The 20,223-nt window shown below is 42.8% G+C and overlaps 2 protein-coding genes across 5 annotated transcripts; both read left to right on the forward strand.

The window, feature by feature from the left end:
* The first annotated feature begins 1,075 nt into the window (after nucleotides 1-1,075).
* On the forward strand, nucleotides 1,076-6,633 carry stx16 (syntaxin 16). 4 transcript variants are annotated; one of them, XM_041256889.1, is made up of 9 exons: nucleotides 1,076-1,475; nucleotides 2,267-2,278; nucleotides 2,735-2,842; nucleotides 3,167-3,307; nucleotides 3,808-3,970; nucleotides 4,304-4,395; nucleotides 4,746-4,889; nucleotides 5,288-5,368; nucleotides 5,482-6,633. In XM_041256889.1, exons 1-9 carry the CDS (start codon nucleotides 1,347-1,349, stop codon nucleotides 5,584-5,586), a joined length of 975 nt encoding a protein of 324 aa, XP_041112823.1. In that variant the 5' UTR covers nucleotides 1,076-1,346; the 3' UTR covers nucleotides 5,587-6,633. The 4 variants fall into 4 exon arrangements, with proteins under 4 accessions (XP_041112823.1, XP_041112824.1, XP_041112825.1 ...); XM_041256891.1 differs by having other exon boundaries at nucleotides 1,077-1,427; XM_041256890.1 differs by lacking the exon at nucleotides 2,267-2,278.
* A 2,171-nt stretch (nucleotides 6,634-8,804) lies between these two features.
* Nucleotides 8,805-19,649, forward strand: npepl1 (aminopeptidase like 1). The gene is made up of 12 exons (XM_041256895.1): nucleotides 8,805-9,016; nucleotides 14,282-14,467; nucleotides 14,624-14,794; nucleotides 15,033-15,122; nucleotides 15,234-15,315; nucleotides 15,408-15,550; nucleotides 15,714-15,791; nucleotides 17,427-17,527; nucleotides 17,898-18,021; nucleotides 18,369-18,545; nucleotides 19,122-19,232; nucleotides 19,381-19,649. The coding sequence occupies exons 1-12, from the start codon at nucleotides 8,867-8,869 to the stop codon at nucleotides 19,537-19,539; spliced, it is 1,572 nt and encodes a 523-aa protein (XP_041112829.1). The 5' UTR covers nucleotides 8,805-8,866; the 3' UTR covers nucleotides 19,540-19,649.
* Nucleotides 19,650-20,223: the final 574 nt, after the last annotated feature.

Raw genomic sequence — 20,223 nt, forward strand, 5'->3', positions numbered from 1 at the left:
CGGGCAAATGTGTCTTTTCGTTCACATAAAGTCAGAAAAAAACAACATATGAATCCAAATTAACATGTATTTATACTAAAGTAATACAAAAATGACTACAAAAGATTTAGAAGTGAGTAGTTTTTCGAGATTTATGATTATACTGTATTTACTTGGTTCAGTGTGTGTGTGTGTGAGTGTATATACTGTATATGGTAATGGATTTAGACAAAATGGCAAACCACAGTAAACTATGGTAAATACATACTGTAGCCATTGAAAAAGCGTGGGAGGGTTGCAAAATTACTGTGCAAATTGAATCTCGCCCAATTACTTGCTGATCCATTGCAGGCAGGCAAACATGTAAGATAACCTCACATGCATGAGTTAGTGAAAACAAACAGGTTTTGGTGTCCTCTTCTGACACCCGAGGCCGTGTGGGGAACTGCCGGTATTATTACCATTGAAAGCAAACGATCACCCCCTACAGGCAATACGTGATAAGATATATGTTTATGAGATTGCCGTACAGTAGTTTTATCAGTTTTATTTTTAATTTTTTATGTTCGTAACGGCTGAACTAGCTGTTAATCAAATGATACACGTTTTCTTTTCTTTTTTTAATGAACCTTTGCTTCTCTCATTTCCTGAAAAAACTAAACACCTGAACAATGTACTTTGCAATCTGAATAATAGACCAGTTTGAGGACCAGTTTAGTGTAGCCTTCGCGAAATGTTTGCAAACTCCCTGATATAAATCTTACCTGTTCATATCCAGTTTGTATTCGTGTTACACTTAGGAATAAATCTAAAATAAGGACCCACTTTTTACAGGAGCACGCTATTTCAAATGTAAAATGGAATGCAAATAAATAAATAAATAAGCATAGCTTGTATCAATAAAAAGCCGTTTTTTTTATAGTGTATTTTCTGAATAAAGTTAAAAAAAGAAAGAAAGGTCAGATCTACGCTACAGTTCACTTATTTTTGGACAAGAGCGTCGCGGAACGATTGATTCATCAGCGCTGAATAAAAAATAAAAAAAAGACAAGACGACGTCTTATCCAGACGCACAGCGCGGATATGTTCCGAACATAGCGCCAGATACATCCGGAATGACCGCAGCTGGGAGGAAGCAGTGCTTCGTTTCGTTCTGTGTTTACGTGGTGTTGTTTTTTTTCAATGTTTAAGAACAGCATGACTCCGCGATGCTTTTCTTTCTAGAGACAATATAAAAAGACATTTCCAGTGCAGACTGCCTAGGGTTGCCGGCCGGTTTGTGTAGTTTGTCCGGGCGGTGCATAGCTGCTTGTTGCGAGTATAAACGGCAGTGGCGCATTGTAAGTACTGTACAGTACAGGGGGATCATGGCAACCCGGCGTCTGACCGACGAGTTCTTGTTAATGCGGAACAATGCCATCCAAAACCGCCAGATGTTGGTTGAGCAAGTGAGTAGTTACTCCGCCAATCCTCTGAGTTTACGTAGCAATGCTGCGGTGAGTCTAATATAATCAGCATCATTCACAACCGTTTGTTTGTTTGATTGATTTCATTATTATTATTTTTTTAATCTGTTGCATTTAAATACTTTGACTTGCAGTGCGTGTGTGTTATATAACCATTTACTACTGTAGAACACATGTACAATATATATATATATATATATATATATATATATATATATATATATATATATAGATAGATAGATAGATAGATATAATTTGACAAAGGAATCGCTACAAGAACAGAGCACAGGGCGTGTTCAGTGTTCTTTATGTGCACGGTTGGTTATGTGTTATATCTGTGTTCTTTATGTGCATGGTTATGTCTGTGTGCTTAATGTGCATGGTTGGTTATTTAGTATATCTGTGTTCTTTATGTGCATGGTTGTGTTGCTTGTGTTTCAGCTGTGTTATACACCTGCAGTGCTGTCAGTCCTTTGCATGAGATTGTCATACTGGAGCAGAATTTGCATTTGCAATTTGATGTAAAGAGGATCAGGTTTTCAGTATTGATGAGCGGTACCTGCTGTTACTGTTGACTATAACCCTGCCGGTTCTGAATGTGTTCTCAGTGCTGTTAACTGGTAGTTTGAATGTGTGCTTGTGCTGTATAGTGTTTCAGTGTGGTTTTCTGCCACTCTTATTTTACATGATGTTCACCTCCACAGTTGTATTATACTTGTGGTACACTTGACCCTGCTTGCACTGATCTCACTGCACTGTCCCTTTTCTCTCTTGCTTTTTCACCTGGATGGGGCTGCTGGATTCCACCAATCACCTTGCAGGAGCTGGATGAGGTACTGGCCAATCATCTTTAACCTTTGCATTCTCCTGTATCCAGACTGCATTGTTTACTGCAAGCTCTCCCTTGATTTAAAACAGTCTTCATTTCTTCTCCTTTTTCTCATCTTAACCTGTATTTAATATTGCTGTTGCCATGCTGGCTGCATTCATCAGCTGTGTTTGGGATTACCACTTCACTTCACCTTTTGAAAGAGCCAGCTTTAGGTGTTTTCTACAGCGATATCATGTGTCATTTCCCATGTCTCGTCATGTATTGAAATAGCTTCTTACAGGGGCTGCAGATTCCTTTCCTTTCATGATCCTTTTTGCTTCTTTTCCCCGTTTAGTGTGGCAACGCTGTGCTGTGTAAAATGTAAAACCATGTCAAGTATACTAGGATGACAGGCAGGTTTTTTTGAAGCCACCCTTCCTGCCAATGCCTTGTGTCTCTCCCCCTGTTGTGTTTGCAGCTTGCCGATGACCGGATGGCTCTGGTGTCTGGGATTAGCTTGGACCCCGAGGCTGCGATTGGGGTCACGAAGCGCCTGCCTCCCAAGTGGGTGGATGGGGTGGACGAGGTAGGATATCAAGCATAAAGAACCATCAAATAAAAAACATGTCACTCCTGTAATAAATTCTTTATACCATGCCGTTCCCATTTTATAAGCAGTTTCTGTAAGAGTTATTATTAGTGTCATCATCATCATGAGTTATTCGGGGAAAACAATGAATTGCCTTGCAATATCCTCTTCCTGTCGTTATTGTAAATTGTTTACTATGCAGACAGTATACGACAAACGACGACACTTTTTAAAGGGGTTTGGGGGGGTGGTTTTTGTTTTGTTGTAGAATAAAGCGTCTCTGGTACGAATCTGTCTGCTTGTTCTTAAACGCCCTGTTAGATCCAGTATGACGTCACCAGGATAAAGCAGAAGATGAAGGAGCTGGCCAGCCTTCACGACAAGCACATGAACCGCCCCACCCTGGACGACAGCAGCGAGGCGGAGCACGCCATCGAGATCACCACACAGGAGATCACGCAGGTACTGCGCAGATCAGTCTGTCAGCAGGCATCTTGCAAGGCTGGTGTCACAGCGCCCCGGTAGGTAAGGTGGTTCAAGGCTGTTGTTAATCGGGGTCTGTGAAACCGGCCGTTGTAAGTAAGTGTTTATGCAAAAGCTTCTCAGTGTTGAACAGTAGAGGGTCAAATTAAAACAATGTGCCTTGAACTCTTCGACTGAGTTTATATTGCAGTTCCATAGAAACAAACTGGTTGCCATGCCTAGTAAAAAGCCCAGCTTTGTAAATTAAATGGTATATAATATATATATTGAGGACACATCCCTCCGGTTTCATGAAATGACAACAGTACCTATTTAGTGCAAAACCCAGGGAAAACATTTATTCCCAGAACTATTAAACAGCTTCCTCAATACGACTTGTTGCCGTGCATTTTCTCACAGCATTCCACTGTTTCCAGCATAGACTATATTAGACTGCAGCGTATGACAGCTGCTAATGTAAGTCGATCTCTCTGTGGTAGATGTTTCACCGCTGCCAGCGCGCCGTGACGGGTATCCAGAGCCGCTCCAGGCACTGCACAGAGCAAGAGGAGCGCCTACTTCGCAATGTGGTCTCGTCCCTCGCCCAGTCCCTGCAGGATCTCTCCATCAACTTCAGGCACACGCAGTCCAACTACCTGAAACGTGAGTGTCTCGTGAGGAGGCCAGCAAAACGGAGGCTGAACTGGTTATCTCGGCTGGATTTCTGTCATCTTACATTTTTAAGTCTTGTACTCTCAACCTGCTGCAAATCTTGCAGAACTGCAGGGATCGAAAGACGATTCCTATTGTGTAGCAGTTTTGCACATTCCTGGTATTACAACGAGCTTGGTTAGCCACAGTGTATAGGTGACAAGCTCAGGTGTGCCTTATTAAACTCATAGTAAAATCAGGAATGGATGAAACCGCTATGCAATGTAATTTCCATCCCTGAAATGGTCAGTGGGGGTCTAGATCGTGTTTGTTTGTTGTTTCCAGGTATGAAGAATCGGGAGGAGAGGTCAAAGCATTTCTTCGATACTTCAGTACCGCTGATGGATGACGCAGAAGACACTGCTGTTTATGACCGGGTGAGCTGCTCTGGGGATTGAAACTTTAAAAAGACAGAGTGTATTGAACCTGTTTTAACTTTTAACTTTTCCTAGATATGAATTTAAAATAAACATGATTATTTTACTTAAGGTTTATTTCCAGTTTTGTAACTTAAAATCTTGAAAATAAATACTAAATTGCCAAATGATTTAGACTAAAGGAATTATATATGTTTGCAGGAGCAACTTAAGGAATGTGATAAAACACACAGTTCATCTTGTAGTGACCTAGTCTAATCAAAGGTGATATTTTGCACGTTGCAGCTGATGACATTGTGTAACTTACCTATGAAACTCGTAACCTGTGTTTAATCTGTTGTGTTGACCAGGGGTTCACAGATGAACAGCTTGTCCAAGTGAAGCAAAACACAGTGATGGTGGAGGAGCGGGAACGAGAGATCAGGCAGATAGTGCAGTCCATCTCCGACCTCAACGAGATCTTCAGGGACCTGGCTGGAATGGTGGTTGAACAAGTAAGTGTTAGATCAGGCTATTTCACTCCAGCTGTAACGTGATGTAATGAGCTACTCCAGGGTCCCGGGGGCAGGGGGGGGGGGGGATTCATTAAACCATTTACAACAGGGTTGGAACACACACCAGGACTGAACTAGATCCAGTACAGCCATCCATTATGATCGTCCGCTTGTCAAGCTGATACGAGTAATCAATCGATAGCAGAGGTTTGATCATCAAAACGTTTTGGGCTTGCCAGCAGTCGTATATTTTTTTTATGACTTGCCCAAAGTGTTACACCTTACATTGTTTTTTTTTTTTTTTTTTTTTTTTTTTTTTCATTTATGGGCACTTTTTGTATCTACCCTGGAATTAAAATGTATAAATAAATACTTAATACTTTACTGCTTTTTCATAGGGGACCGTCCTGGACAGAATTGACTTCAATGTTGAGCAGGCATGCGTCAAAACAGAAGAGGGTTTCAAACAGTTACAGAAGGTATAAAGAGTATGAGAGATCTGTGTGTTTGTGTGTTTTCAACGTACCCTAGACCTGAAAATAATGCAACGTGCCTGTATGAAAACACTATTTCTGTTTTCTTTTCTTTACAGGCAGAGCAATACCAGAAGAAGAACCGCAAGATGCTGGTCATTTTAATCCTGTTCGTTATCGTGATCGTTCTTATTGTTGTGCTAATTGGAGTGAAATTTAGGTAATCGTGTATATCCCTTGGCATGCGTCGCTAGTGACGAGCCTGACCCCCTCCCCCTACCCTTCCCTAAAGCTGCCTTGATTGAATTTATCTAACCCATACTGTTTGCGTCGTTGGTCTGTGCAATGAACCTATAGACTCTGGAAACTCTAGTGCATGAAACCTGGGGCATTTCCAAGTACGTAGCCATAAAAACAATGCTTTGCCTAAACACTGTTTGATTTATCAGAATCACAGGCTGCAAGCCCATCCATAGAAACACTGCCCCCAATGTAATGGAAAACAGGTTTGAGTGAACGAATGAATTGGCGAGCGCACTGCACAGATACAATGACATTCATCTGAGTTACTGGAGCCCATTCCAGGGATTTGAATAGAAGCACTACACAGTATTGAAGGGTACCCAAGATTAACACTGCCTGTTCAATGTACAGTACCATACTGCAGGCCACTGTAACGGATTGGATAGTGAACTCCTGCTCTAATCTATTCAGAGTTCCACTTCAGCGTTTGACCGTTTCAAACCCGCATTTGTTGGGGAATGGGAGTGGGGGAATAGGATTGTGTCCAATAAGGGTCTCAACACCAGTCGCTTCCATTGTCTTGGAATGCACCCACAATATGGTCGCCCGCTGGGTGGGTTATTAAGAGGCTCCTTCTCAGAAGTGCCTATCCTTCAAAGGGTAATTCTGCAGTAAAATAAACTGATTTATAAAGCCTGCAACTTACTTGTAATATTTAATTTATTTTAATAGAAAGTACTTTAGAAGTTTGAAAGTAGTGGGATGTTGTTATTATTAAATGATCACTCCTATCTGAAAGCATGTGTTTTGATGCTCTGGTGCTGTGACCCTAGTCTGCCGAATGCGCTTGTCGTTTGGTTCAGTCAAAGCAGGGTTCCATTCAATGCATCCTTGCGAGTCTCGCTGTGCGTGGTGCAGCAAAAGCACATTCTGTCAGCAGCAGCTGGTGTATCACGAGTTTGTAGTGGACACAAGTTCTCAAAGCTATTTACTCCAAAAAAAGAAAAATTGCCATAATGTTTCTAACGGAAAAAACTCCACTTGCAATTCTAAAACAAACAAGAACTACTGGAATGTTGTTTGTTGCAAAGTAAAGAGCTTTGAGAATCTAGCCCAGTACTCTGTTTAACAAAACTTACAAATCTGAGAACTGTATCTAGCAAATGCATGTTTTGTAACAAGACAGCCATCATCTGTGCAATTAATGTAGATTTGTTTGTGAAGCACAGTGCTGTGTGTGTTTCTACAGCACCGTTGTGTGTCGTGTTAATCTCAGACTGTATGGTGTGGGTGTTTCACTGGTGTCAGATGGGCGAAGTCATAATGCTTTATCTGGAGCCCCTTGGTGTTTCTCTGAACGGTTTTTAAGGGACCCAGGTGTGCTCTTACGAGAGCAACAGGAGTGGGGGCTACTGGTTTTTAGAAGGATAGAATACTGTGTTCAGTGGATGTTGAAGTGTGCTAGGTAGAGATATTTGAAAATATCTGAGTGATTATAAATCAGGAGTCTATTGAACACCTAACTGAATCATGTTGAACTTAATACACATATTCCACTGAGCTATAAAGGACAGTATGAGGACACATTTAGATGTGTGTGTGTGTGTGTGTGTGTGTGTTGATTGTCTTCCCTGTATATTTATGTAGTGTTGTTGTTTTTGTGGGCCTGTTTTTAAAAAATGAAAAGCTTTGCTTCTGTCTTCAACAGAAAAAAATTGGGATCTCTAAAAATAAAATATATATAATAATAATAATAATAATAATAATAATAATAATAATAATGATGTTAGAATGATTTATTCTCGATTATCCTGTAAATCTATCATGTATAAAAGTGCACTATCTTTTTTCCAAATGCTGTTAAAGATTCGTAACAAAGCATAATGTTAAAAACCCCTTTGAATTCCTGTGTGTTTATTTAAAACAAATTTTGTATGACAGTACTGACCAAGGGGATAGTGCAGCATGAATAAATGCTTTGAACAAGCACAGCATGAATAATGTGTCTCATTCACTTACTGTATAATGAAGTAACAAGTTCAGACTGCAGTCCATTGTATTGACCGTCTGGGCCCCATGTTCCTTGTGTCTGATCTCCAGTCACATATGCATGGTTCATGTGTGTGAAGTGTGCTGTACCGCTATTTCAAAATAATATGTTCCACACATGCACTCTGTGTCTGATGTTCCCATTCACTGTATAGATTATTTATATGAACTGTCTTCTATAGACTGATTTTGCTGAACCAGTGTAAGTGCAAATGATAAATGCTCACGGTTCCAGCTTGTTGTGGTGGACGGCACCTAGTACCTGTAGGGTTCATTTCATTGGACTGACACCAATACATTACAACATACTTTTGTTTTTTTAAAAACAATGTGATTAAAAAGGGTTTATTTAAAATAGTAAGATGTGCAGTTTTCATGCACTAAAGACAGCAATGCCCGGTGTTGTAAAGATTTTAAATCCAGATTGAAATCCAAGCACAGCAGATATTTTACTAACCGTCGACATGACTGAACACAATGTGTGTGTGTGTGCGCACATGCTAACAATACTGTTAATCTATAATATAATCTCTTTAAGCACACAGCCTGGGATTAAATCTGAATATATACCTGAACCAAAATTTCCAAACAATTATGATAAAGATAACTGGAACAGCAGAGTGGGGGAAACTCTTGTGTTGCTCCTGCAAGCACTTGCAAACTGGGTTTGTTCCTACGGACCCTGACTGATAAAACTTATCAGCGCTGTACTGGACCGGCATCAATGATTTTGTATGATTTAATTAGGCATATTCATAGCATCTGAAATATTTTACCAAGGCAATGTTGTGGTTCTGATATTTTTTTTACCAATTGCACGAGAGTCTGTTGTGACATGTTTAGTGAGACTAAACACCCAAGCATAATAAACTGTTTGACAGGGAGTGCCTCAGAATGCCTGGACCTCCCACATTACAGACAGTAAACCTATTTTTTGCAAAGCAACCCAGTTTAACAGGTGCGACCAACCCCAGGCTAGCAACTTTCTTTTACGGGGGGAAAAAAGTAATTAATAATAAGTCACATGGTACTTTTATCTACACGCTTGCCTGCGGCTAAAATTGCGAGACACTTCGCCCTCTTCTTTTGGCAGAGAGGAGGAGACGCGCAGCGCGCCACTTCCCGCGATAGAGACTGCGCTGTGCTTGTGTTTCCGTGAGTGTGATTGACAGTGAGTGACTGGAAGGCTCTGCGCTGCCTGGCGGCGTGAAGATGGCGAATGTATCGTTGGAGTTTCGTGCCAGTGCCGGAGACTCGGAGCCCCAAAACCGCTTCGTCCTAATCTTGGGCCAGCTGCCGAATCTGCAGCGGGTCACCTGGGCGCAGGTGAAGGGAAAGCTACAGCCTGCAGTCTCTCAAGAGGTAAGAGGGGCGGTGGACACATATTGATATTGCAAACGAAAACAGACCGGGGCTGCCTCTGCCTACATACATCATTACAGAACAGAAAAGACCCGCCCCCCGTTAAATACAGTGGATAGGAGGGCATGCTTTCGGGTGCATTATAGCTTGGTGTCGTGTGTTTGTTTATTTGTATGTTTTGGAAAGAGGGGAAGTATTGTTTGAAAAGAACCAGTTTGCGTGTTTTGTTTTGTTTTTTGTTTTTTTTAATTGCACGGCTTTATAAATATTAACCTGTGTCGATATATTCCCGATATAGTAAATACATTTGTCTGATTCCACTGTATAAATATTCCCATTTGGTTCTTGAATATGGTGCTGATCATTATTATTAATGCGTACAGTTGCCAGGATTACTGTACAGTGTGCGTTTTATTTCTTTTTGTATTTAGGGATTACAGTAATCTTACACCAGGAACTGATCATTTAAAACTAGAACAAAACCACGCCTCCTCATTGTGGTATTATTTTCACATCTATTATTTAGCGTTCTAGTTTATTTCTGCAGTGCACCAGATTCCTAGTATTCCCTTCTTATCGTCTGACTGTTACACACTGGGTGTGGGAGCATGCTGTTGCCTGTGTGAGCTGTTTTGTCAATGCAGGTAACAGCAGCACCTGCAAACTTACACCATGCTGATATATGTGACAGGAATAGGAAGCCCTGGCATGTGATCTGTAGAAGCTGCATCTCCCTGTTGCAAGTCTGTTTCAGCAAAGGGAATTGCTCTATGATTTATGATTTTTTTGTCATAGATTTGTATTGAGCTGTGAACAAGCCTAGCTTTCATTAAAATTAAGGCTTTACACAAACAGGACGCATCCAGGTGGAGGTGAGTGTTGAGTGCAGAGCTCCTTCAGTGCACCCCCAGGTGGAGCTGAGTGTTGAGTGCAGAGCTCCTTCAGTGCACCCCCAGGTGGAGCTGAGTGTTGAGTGCAGAGCTCCTTCAGTGCACCCCCAGGTGGAGCTGAGTGTTCAGTGCAGAGATCCTTCAGTGCATCCCCAGGTGGAGCTGAGTGTTGAGTGCAGAGCTCCTTCAGTGCACCCCCAGGTGGAGCTGAGTGTTGAGTGCAGAGCTCCTTCAGTGCACCCCCAGGTGGAGCTGAGTGTTGAGTGCAGAGCTCCTTCAGTGCACCCCCAGGTGGAGCTGAGTGTTCAGTGCAGAGCTCCTTCAGTGCACCCCCAGGTGGAGCTGAGTGTTCAGTGCAGAGCTCCTTCAGTGCACCCCCAGGTGGAGCTGAGTGTTCAGTGCAGAGCTCCTTCAGTGCACCCCCAGGTGGAGCTGAGTGTTCAGTGCAGAGCTCCTTCAGTGCAGTTAATGTTTCTCTTGAAAGTCAGTGCAATATATTTTAGTTATGTTTGTGTGGAAACTTTATTGCTGCTGTGAAACATTCAAAGAGGCTTTTGCTGACACAAATTGACAATTGGTTGCAGGGTGTGGGAGAAGCCACTCAGCAAAGTGCATATCGCTTTGTACTTTACACAGAGTTGTAAACTGCAGTGTAACATCAGCTCAGCGGAGGATTCAATCACTTGTTATCACTGTTGTGGTAGATTATATATACGTTTGACCCACCTAATGGTGTTGCATTTGTTTGTAGACAATCATTCCTAATGAAACAGACGATGATTACGACTTTAGCTGAAGCAAGATTAGTGCTTTTAACATGTACAGTAACTGGGATGGATATAAGACTCCCATTGCATAGCAGTTAGATCCATTCCTGGTTTTATTATGAGTTTAATAAGACGCACCTGAGCTTGTTACCTATACGCTGGAGATAATCAAGCTCATATTAAAACATGGAATGGGTGAAACTGCTGTGCAATAGGAGTCCTGCTTCCATCCCTACAGTACACAACAACCACCTATAATATACAGTGCCTTGCAAAAGTATTCAGACCCCTGACCAATTCTCTCATATTACTGAATTACAAATGGTACATTGAAATTTCGTTCTGTTCAATATTTTATTTTAAAACACTTAAACTCAAAATCAATTTTTGTAAGGTGATATTGGTTTTATGTTGGGAAATATTTTTAAGAAAAATAAAAAACTGAAATATCTTGCTTGCAAAAGTATTCAGCCCCCACACATTAATATTTGGTAGAGCCACCTTGCGCTGCAATAACAGCTTTAAGTCTTTTGGGGTAAGTATGTACCAGCTTTGCACACAGTGTTCGAGTGATTTTGGCCCATTCTTCATGGCAGATTTGCTCCAGGTTGTTCAGGTTGGTTGGACGACGCTTGTGGACCGCAATTTTCAAATAGTGCCACAGATTCGCAATGGGATTGAGATCAGGACTTTGACTGGGCCACTGTAGGACATTCACATTTTTGTTCTTGAGCCACTCCAATGTTGCTTTGGCCTTGTGCTTGGGATCATTGTCCTGCTGAAAGGTGAATTTCCTCCCAAGCTTCAGTTTTTTAGCGGACTGAAGCAGATTCTCTTGCAGTATTTTCTTGTATTTTGCTCCATCCATTCTTCCTTCATTTGTAACAAGATGCCCAGTCCCTGCTGATGAGAAGCATCCACACAGCATGATGCTGCCACCACCATACCTCACTGTAGGGATGGTGTGTCTTGAGGCGTGGGCAGTGTTAGGTTTGCGCCACACGTAGCGCTTTGAGTTTTGGCCAAAAAGCTCTATCTTGGTCTCATCTGACCACAAAACCTTTTCCCACATCGCAGCTCGGTCACTCTCATGCTTTCTGGCAAACTCCAGACATGCTTTCAGATGGTGCTTTTTGAGTAACAGCTTCTTTTTTCCCACCCTCCCATACAGGCCAGTGTTATGCAGAGCTCTTGATATGGTTGACTGGTGCACCATTACTCCACTCCCAGCCACTGAACTCTGTAGCTCCTTCAAAGTGATTGTTGGCCTCTCTGTGGCTTCTCTCACAAGTCTCCTTCTTGTTTGAGCGCTGAGTTTTGAGGGACAGCCTTTTCTTGGCAGTGCGTGGGTGGTGTGATGCAGCTTCCACTTCCTGATTCCACTTCCTGATTATTGATCCAACTGTGCTCACTGGGATATCCAAACACTTGGATATTATTTTGTACCCTTTCCCTAATCTATGCATTTGTATTACTTTATCTCTAACTTCTGTAGAATGCTCATTGGTCATCATTTTCCTTCAGATTCACAGCTTTACCAATGGTCCTTCAACAGTGGGGTTTTTATCCAGAAAATGTGACAGCAACTTTTAATGGTTCACAGGTGGAGGCCAATGGTAAGGTAATTGTGTCCTCGTAAGGGCAATTTCTTTCATCGTGCAAACTGGGAGCTTCCACAGCACGGGCTGAATAATTATGCAAGCAAGATATTTCAGTTTTTTATTTTTCTTAAAAATATTTCCCAACATAAAACCAATGTCACCTTACAATAATTGATTCTCAAATAATTGATTCTGAGTTTCAATGTTTAAAAATAAAATATCAAACAGAATGAAATTTCAATGTACAATTTGTAATTCAGTAATATGAGAGAATTGGTCAGGGGTCTGAATACTTTTGCAAGGCACTAATATATATATATATATATATATATATATATATATATATATATATATATATATATATATATACAGCTCTGGAAAAAATTAAGAGACCACTGCAAAATTATCAGTTTCTCTGGTTTTACTATTTATAGGTATGTGTTTGGGTAAAATGAACATTTTTGTTTTATTCTATAAACTACTGACAACATTTCTCCCAAATTCCAAATAAAAATATTGTCATTTAGAGCATTTATTTGCAGAAAATGACAACTGGTCAAAATAACAAAAAAGATGCAGTGTTGTCAGACCTCGAATAATGCAAAGAAAATAAGTTCAGATTCATTTTTAAACAACACAATACTAATGTTTTAACTTAGGAAGAGTTCAGAAATCAATATTTGGTGGAATAACCCTGATTTTCAAGCACAGCTTTCATGCGTCTTGGCATGCTCTCCACCAGTCTTTCACATTGATGTTGGGTTACTTTATGCCACTCCTGGTGCAAAAATTCAAGCAGCTCGGCTTTGTTTGATGGCTAATGACCATCCATGTTCCTCTTGATCACATTCCAGAGGTTTTCAGTGGGGTTCAGGTCTGGAGATTGGGCTGGCCATGACAGGGTCTTGATCTGGTGGTCCTCCATCCACACCTTGATTGACCTGGCTGTGTGGCATGGAGCATTGTCCTGCTGGAAAAACCAATCCTCAGAGCTGGGGAACATTGTCAGAGCACAAGGAAGCAAGTTTTTTTCCAGGACAACCTTGTACTTGGCTTGATTCATGCCAAAGCTGCCCGATTCCAGCCTTGCTGAAGCACCCCCAGATCATCACTGATCCTCCACCACATTTCACAGTGGGTGTGAGACACTGTGGCTTGTAGGCCTCTCCAGGTCTCCGTCTAACCATTAGACGACCAGGTGTTGGGCAAAGCTGAAAATTGGACTCATCTGGGGGTGCTTCAGCAAGGCTGGAATCGGGCAGATTTGTCTTTGTGAAGGGCGCATGAATCAAGCCAAGTACAAGGTTGTCCTGGAAGAAAACTTGCTTCCTTCTGCTCTGACAGTGTTCCCCAGCTCTGAGGATTGGTTTTTCCAGCAGGACAATGCTCCATGCCACACAGCCAGGTCAATCAAGGTGTGGATGGAGGACCACCAGATCAAGACCCTGTCATGGCAAGCCCAATCTCCAGACCTGAATCCCATTGAAAACCTCTGGAATGTGATCAAGAGGAACATGGATGGTCATTAGCCATCAAACAAAGCCAAGCTGCTTGAATTTTTGCACCAGGAGTGGCATAAAGTCAGCCAACATCAATGTGAAAGACTGGTGGAGAGCATGCCAAGACGCATGAAAGCTGTACTTGAAAATCAGGGTTATTCCACCAAACATTGATTTCTGAACTCTTCCTAAGTTAAAACATTAGTATTGTGTTGTTTAAAAATGAATCTGAACTTATTTTCTTTACATTATTCGAGGTTTGACAACACTGCATCTTTTTTGTTATTTTGACCAGTTGTCATTTACTGCAAATAAATGTTCTAAATGACAATATTTTTATTTGGAATTTGGGAGAAATGTTGTCAGTAGTTTATAGAATAAAACAAAAATGTTCATTTTACCCAAACACATACCTATAAATAGTAAAACCAGAGAAACTGATAATTTTGCAGTGGTCTTTTTTCCAGAGCTGTATATATATATATCATTTAATATCTTCCTCTTATAGACATGGCAGTCTGCGCTCAGCGCGTTGAACCCAAACCCTACGGATAACTGCTCCCTGTACCTGAACTACGCGACCGTGGCAGCCATGCCCTCGCGGGTGAGCCGGCACAACAGCCCGTCGGCGGCACAGTTCCTCACGAGGCTCATCCGCAACTGCCTTCCCGGGGGAGCCAGCCGCTGCATCGTGGTGAGTGCCATACCAGTCATTCAGTCCTGGGAGCTGGATTGCAGTCTCTGTCGTTCAGTTTGCTTACCCACTTTCTGTGGCATGATCCTGCTTCAGATTTGGAAACAGGAAAGGCTTTGCGGTTTTGTTCAGCTCTTTGTGCTTACTGTCCTGCAGATGGTTTGCGAGCGCTCGGAGGTGTTTGCCTCGGCCTGTGCCATCGCCAGGGCCTTCCCCCTCTTCACCCGCCGCTCCAGCGCCACCAAGAAAACGGACAAGCGCGTCGTCGCGGTGGAGTTTATCATCGTGGGGCAGGATGGCGGGCCCGTGGACGCTTCCACGCTGGAGGTACACAGCTCAAATCCCAAACTCTGCATCAGTGCAAAGCAGTAAAACCAGAAATAGATCAAACTGCTATGCAATGGGAGTCATATTTCCATCCCTGTTAATTCTAGGTTACAACTACAATACCATAAGGTGGGGAAAAAAAAAAAAAAGCAAGCATTTAGCATTTTCTGTTGTGATAGTGGTAGTGCAGATGTGTTTAAGATGCAAGTGGTCATTTTTGTTTTTATAATCTACACAGTGTCTGGCAAGTGCTGCTGATGGCGTGAGACTGGCTGCACGTATCGTAGACACGCCCTGCAATGAGATGAATACAGATCACTTCCTGGAGGTGAGCCATCTTGCTTTACATGCACAGCACACGTCATTTTAAATACCCGGTGAATCTGCAGGTGGTCTCGAGGCTCCCTTGTACCATTTTTTGTTTCTTTTTTAAATGAAGGAAATCAAGGCGGTCGGGAGCGAGCTGGGAATCGTGCCCACTGTAATCCGTGGAGAAGAGCTGAAAAAGAAAGGGTTTGGAGGTAATGAAACCGTCGTAAATGGGTCTTTCGTAATGTTTCAATAAGAAACTCCTACAACTGCATTCCTCTCAAATGGATAACTGTCTTTGTAGGGATCTATGGCGTTGGCAAAGCTGCCGAACATCCCCCTGCCCTTGCAGTTCTCAGCCACACACCAGAGGGCGCCACACAGACGATCGCCTGGGTCGGGAAAGGGATCGTCTATGACACTGGCGGACTGAGCATTAAAGGGAAGGTATGAAGGCATGGCTCTTGCCTATATCAGGGTTCCCTGTTAAGCACAGTTGGTAGTGGTGTGGTGTCACTGTAGTCAGGTAGAGATGAAACAACTGATTGCTATGGCCTTCACGCCTGTACTGCTGGGGCAGTGGTAACCCTCAGTCTACTCTGGGTTACAGACATCCATGCCTGGGATGAAGCGAGACTGTGGAGGGGCTGCTGCTGTTCTTGGGGCATTCAAAGCTGCCATAAAGCAAGTAAGTGTTAGTAAAAATCACACACATCTTCTGAAGCAGTGGATTTCAACCTTTTCATCTCAAGTACCAGTGTTTCCAGCAGGGACCACCAGCTGTACCAGTAACTATGTGCAATCTTAAACGGCTGCTGTAAAACCAAGACCCGCCCCATTACAACCAGGTTTGTTGCCTCATTCTGCTGAATGGTTAATCTATGCAGCTGATGACTGCACTTAACTCTGCATGTTTATATTTTAAATGTTGTGTAAGTGTTGTGTGTGGAATTGGTGACCGCGACTTTAATTGTGTCCAATATGGAGACAGCAAGTCCAGATCTGACAGCATGCTTCAGCTCCCATGCTCATTGTTAGTGGAGTCCTGATCTGACAGCATGCTGCAGCTCTCATGCTCGGTGTTAGTGGAGTCCTGATCTGACAGCATGCTGCAGCTCCCATGCTCGGTGTTAGTGGAGTCCTGATCTGACAGCATGCTGCAGCTCCCATGCTCGGTGTTAGTGGAGTCCTGATCTGACAGCATGCTGCAGCTCCCATGCTCGGTGTTAGTGGAGTCCTGATCTGACAGCATGCTGCAGCTCCCATGCTCGGTGTTAGTGGAGTCCTGATCTGACAGCATGCTGCAGCTCCCATGCTCGGTGTTAGTGGAGTCCGTTTATTTTTCAGTTTAAACGGCAGTGAGTTTGTTCTGCTATATTTATAATATTAAATACACCACAGCAAGCACATTGCCATATATTTGAGATATTTTCATTGGCACAATCTGAGAGCTAAATTTAGTGAATGGCGTTCAAACTCCTGACGGTAAGCAATGTACCTAAATCTATTATATCTGGGATGCAAGATGCAAAAGATGAAAAAAATCAGTTTGTGTTGTCTCAGAACTTTATTTCGGCGGTCTACGATTTTGACTGGGGAAAGATGACGTTGGTTTATTGGAGTTCACAGAGACGTTTTTTTTTTCGACTTGGTACGGTAACCTTTGTTTAATTGTTGGGCTTTTTGCAGCATTATAAACCTTTATTCATTATTTTCTTTATTGTAAGTTTCCAGGGCATTTCATTAATGGCACCTGAAGTGTATTTTTATTTTCTGCTGTTCAACATTTCTTAAATGCAACTGGTTTATTTTAAGCTACATTTTTACACAGGTGTGCTGACACACGCTTGGTCCCCATCACAGCTGTTGAAGCTGGGCTTCTTGTATTCTGATGGGTTTAGCACCTTTCTGCAATTACGAGCATTTGTATTCGATCAAATTGTTCCCATCCTTCTCGCACTTCAGTGTATTAAAACTTGTCGTGTGCATTTTGTTATATTCAGACAGACGTTGTGTCTCATTCATCAGTGTTGACACATGCTTTTAAAGGGAGAGGCATCGGTGTTGTGCCTAACCCTGAAAAAACTGTTTCTGGTGTCGCATTTGCAGCCATTTTAGTCGCAGCCTGGAGCATCACAATTTGTCATGTCTATGATTCAGTGGTACAGAGAGATTTGTGCGTTTGAGGGAGTATTGTGGTTGAGGAATTGTACCCGGTGTGTACCAGACCACAGCATTGTGATTGCTGTGAGATGCTATTTCATGCATTAGGTAGTTGTATATGGGCTAGCAGTAGCTGTGCTGTTTTCTCTCCCTCCTCCAGGGCTTCAAAGACAATCTCCATGCTGTGTTCTGCTTGGCAGAGAATGCCGTGGGCCCTAATGCAACACGTCCTGATGATATCCACCGTCTCTACTCAGGAAAGTAAGCAATACAAAAATAATATAAATAGCAATGAAGCCTTCAGGATTGTACCTGGGTAAGAAAAAAATGCACAGCCTGGTAATTTGAGATGATGCTTCTCAAAGGAACTTGTATGCAATTTCTGTAGACCTGGGTGAGAGGATGAGGGATTAAAACCTATTTCTGTAGACCTGGGTTAGAGAGTGAGGGATTAAAACCTATTTCTGTAGACCTGGGTGAGAGGGTGAGGGATTAAAACCTATTTCTGTAGACCTGGGTGAGAGGTTTTAATCCCTCACTCTCTCACCCAGGTCTACAGAAATAGGTTTTAATCCCTCACTCTATTTCTGTAGCACTCGGGGGCTTACTGTTTGTTCCCTCTCCTGCTCAGGACTGTGGAGATTAACAACACAGATGCTGAGGGGCGTCTGGTGCTGTCTGATGGGGTCGCCTATTCCAGCAAGGACCTCTGTGCTGATATCATCCTGGACATAGCTACACTCACAGGAGCTCAGGTATTGGAAGCTGCATAGAGGCAGAGTCCATACAGCATAGAGAGAGTGGAGAGGGGCGGGGCTGCTGTCACGAGTGCATTGTCTGTAAATGTCATGTGATCCTACATGTGCTCTTGTCAGCTATACTTTCTCAGCTCCTTTAATAATGACTGCAGAATTTATTTTTTGTCCAGTTTCTAAAAACTCTGTATCCTCGCTCGGTTCCATTCTGTAATGTTTGCCCTTTTGGAGTTTACACTGGCTCCAGTCCTGACAGTCCCACTTCACGGGTTGGGTTTGTTGCAAAGAAAGCTGTTTGCATTAGAATTGAAGGAACACGTTGAATGGGGTTTGTTCTGTGTTTCCAGGGTATCTCCACTGGAAAGTACCACGCAGCCGTGATGACTAACAGTGAGGAGTGGGAAGCAGCCTGTGTCAAAGCCGGCCGCAGCAGTGGAGACCTGGCTCACCCGCTGGTCTACTGTCCTGAACTGCACTTCAGCGAGTTCACCTCCGCTGTCGCGGACATGAAGAACTCTGTGGCTGTAGGTTTATTATTACATGTTAGTTCTTGTAACATTTAACCAGGGGGAAATCTCATTCCTAAACAAATGACCCGATTTCTCACAAGTTTTGTGGCAAGTTTTCAGTACCGCATCAAATAGTGCAATGCATTCCTGGTTCCACATGCAGAGCGGTAACAAAGGGCTGTTTTTATTTGTATTTCTTCTGCCTGCTTTGATGCAAGTAACCCGACGCTGCTTTGTGTGTGTTGTTGCAATGTGTTTCCCAGTAACCCGGCGCTGCTTTGTGTGTGTTGTTGCAATGTGTTTCCCAGTAACCCGACGCTGCTTTGTGTGTGTTGTTGCAATGTGTTTCCCAGTAACCCGACGCTGCTTTGTGTGTGTTGTTGCAATGTGTTTCCCAGTAACCCGACGCTGCTTTGTGTGTGTTGTTGCAATGTGTTTCCCAGTAACCCGACGCTGCTTTGTGTGTGTTGTTGCAATGTGTTTCCCAGTAACCCGACGCTGCTTTGTGTGTGTTGTTGCAATGTGGTTTTCAGTAACCCCACGCTGTTTTGTCTGTGTTGTTGTAATGTGTTTTCCATTTGTATTTCACAGGACCGGGAGAATGCTCAGAGCTCCTGTGCCGGCCTGTTCATTGCCTCCCACATTGGTTTTGATTGGCCTGGCGTGTGGGTGCATGTTGACATCGCATCCCCAGTGCACACTGTAAGTATTTCCAGCAAGCCGCTGCAACATCACTGTTTCGTTGTGCTTGTGTTCTTTTTATATTGCTGTGATGAGAGTTCCCTTGCCATGCTCGTGTTTCGTGCCTGTATCCTGAGCGCCTCTCGCTTGTCTTCCTCTATCGCCCCAGGGGGAGCGAGCCACAGGCTTCGGGGTGGCATTTCTCTTGGCTCTGTTTGGCCGTGCATCGGAGGACCCCATGCTGAACCTGGTGTCTCCACTGGGACACGAAGCAGACGCTCAGTGTGAGACGATGGAGCGCGATTCCAAGCGCAGGAGACTGGTCTAGCCGCTCTTCACACGTCTGTGATCATCTTCTCTGTATTGAAATGCACTGATCAGACCTTCATCCTACATTTATACAACTAGATCAAAAATAAAAAGCAGTTTTTCATGTGATCTGGGTCCTTTATTATAAGGGTTAAGAAAAAAGAGAGCAATGCTGATGCACGTGTGTCACTTCTGGAAGTGGAAGACCTGTAAAAGGAGCATAGGAAGATTTTTAAACCGTGGGGGGATCGTTAATCTCTAAGCAGGGGGAAAAAACATTTTAGCTGTGGCTGTTTAACCAGAGAAAGTTGTATAACTATAAAAATGAAATAAACAAGGAGGGTTGGTGTAATAAAGCTCGGCACAGGTCTGAGACATTAGTAGAGGTTTGTCATTTACCAAATCATTCCTTTTTGCTGACTTAGTCAGGCTTTACACTTGCCAAGTCATCTGGTATGGAGAATAGTTTTTTTTTTTTTAACTGTATAATTCAAGCTGGAAACCTTAATGGAGCAAAAGGACAAACAATAGCTAGAATGCTGGAAGGAGCAGTTGAGTGAAGTCTGCCAAGTCCACAGTTGAATGTTTGAACTGACCTTGCAGGGAATAAATGCCATGAAGCACCGGGCTCATCTGTATTGTAGTTATTTGTTCATGTTATCTTCTTGTTGCTGTTGCAGGATTTCCAGAAGATTGCTTCCAC

Source organism: Polyodon spathula, chromosome 8, assembly GCF_017654505.1.
Source record: "Polyodon spathula isolate WHYD16114869_AA chromosome 8, ASM1765450v1, whole genome shotgun sequence".
Classification (NCBI taxonomy): Eukaryota; Metazoa; Chordata; class Actinopteri; order Acipenseriformes; family Polyodontidae; genus Polyodon; species Polyodon spathula.

What these genes read in the sequence shown, in the direction of transcription:
- stx16 (XM_041256889.1), top strand. Translation starts at nt 1,347, where the DNA reads ATGGCAACCCGGCGTCTGACCGACGAGTTCTTGTTAATGCGGAACAAT. An exon ending in CCACACAGGAGATCACGCAG is followed by an intron (nt 3,308 to 3,807) that starts GTACTGCGCAGA and finishes TCTCTGTGGTAG; the next exon opens with ATGTTTCACCGCTGCCAGCG. An exon ending in GTTTCAAACAGTTACAGAAG is followed by an intron (nt 5,369 to 5,481) that starts GTATAAAGAGTA and finishes TTTTCTTTACAG; the next exon opens with GCAGAGCAATACCAGAAGAA.
- npepl1 (XM_041256895.1), top strand. Translation starts at nt 8,867, where the DNA reads ATGGCGAATGTATCGTTGGAGTTTCGTGCCAGTGCCGGAGACTCGGAG. An exon ending in AGCCTGCAGTCTCTCAAGAG is followed by an intron (nt 9,017 to 14,281) that starts GTAAGAGGGGCG and finishes TTCCTCTTATAG; the next exon opens with ACATGGCAGTCTGCGCTCAG. An exon ending in GAAAAAGAAAGGGTTTGGAG is followed by an intron (nt 15,316 to 15,407) that starts GTAATGAAACCG and finishes CTGTCTTTGTAG; the next exon opens with GGATCTATGGCGTTGGCAAA.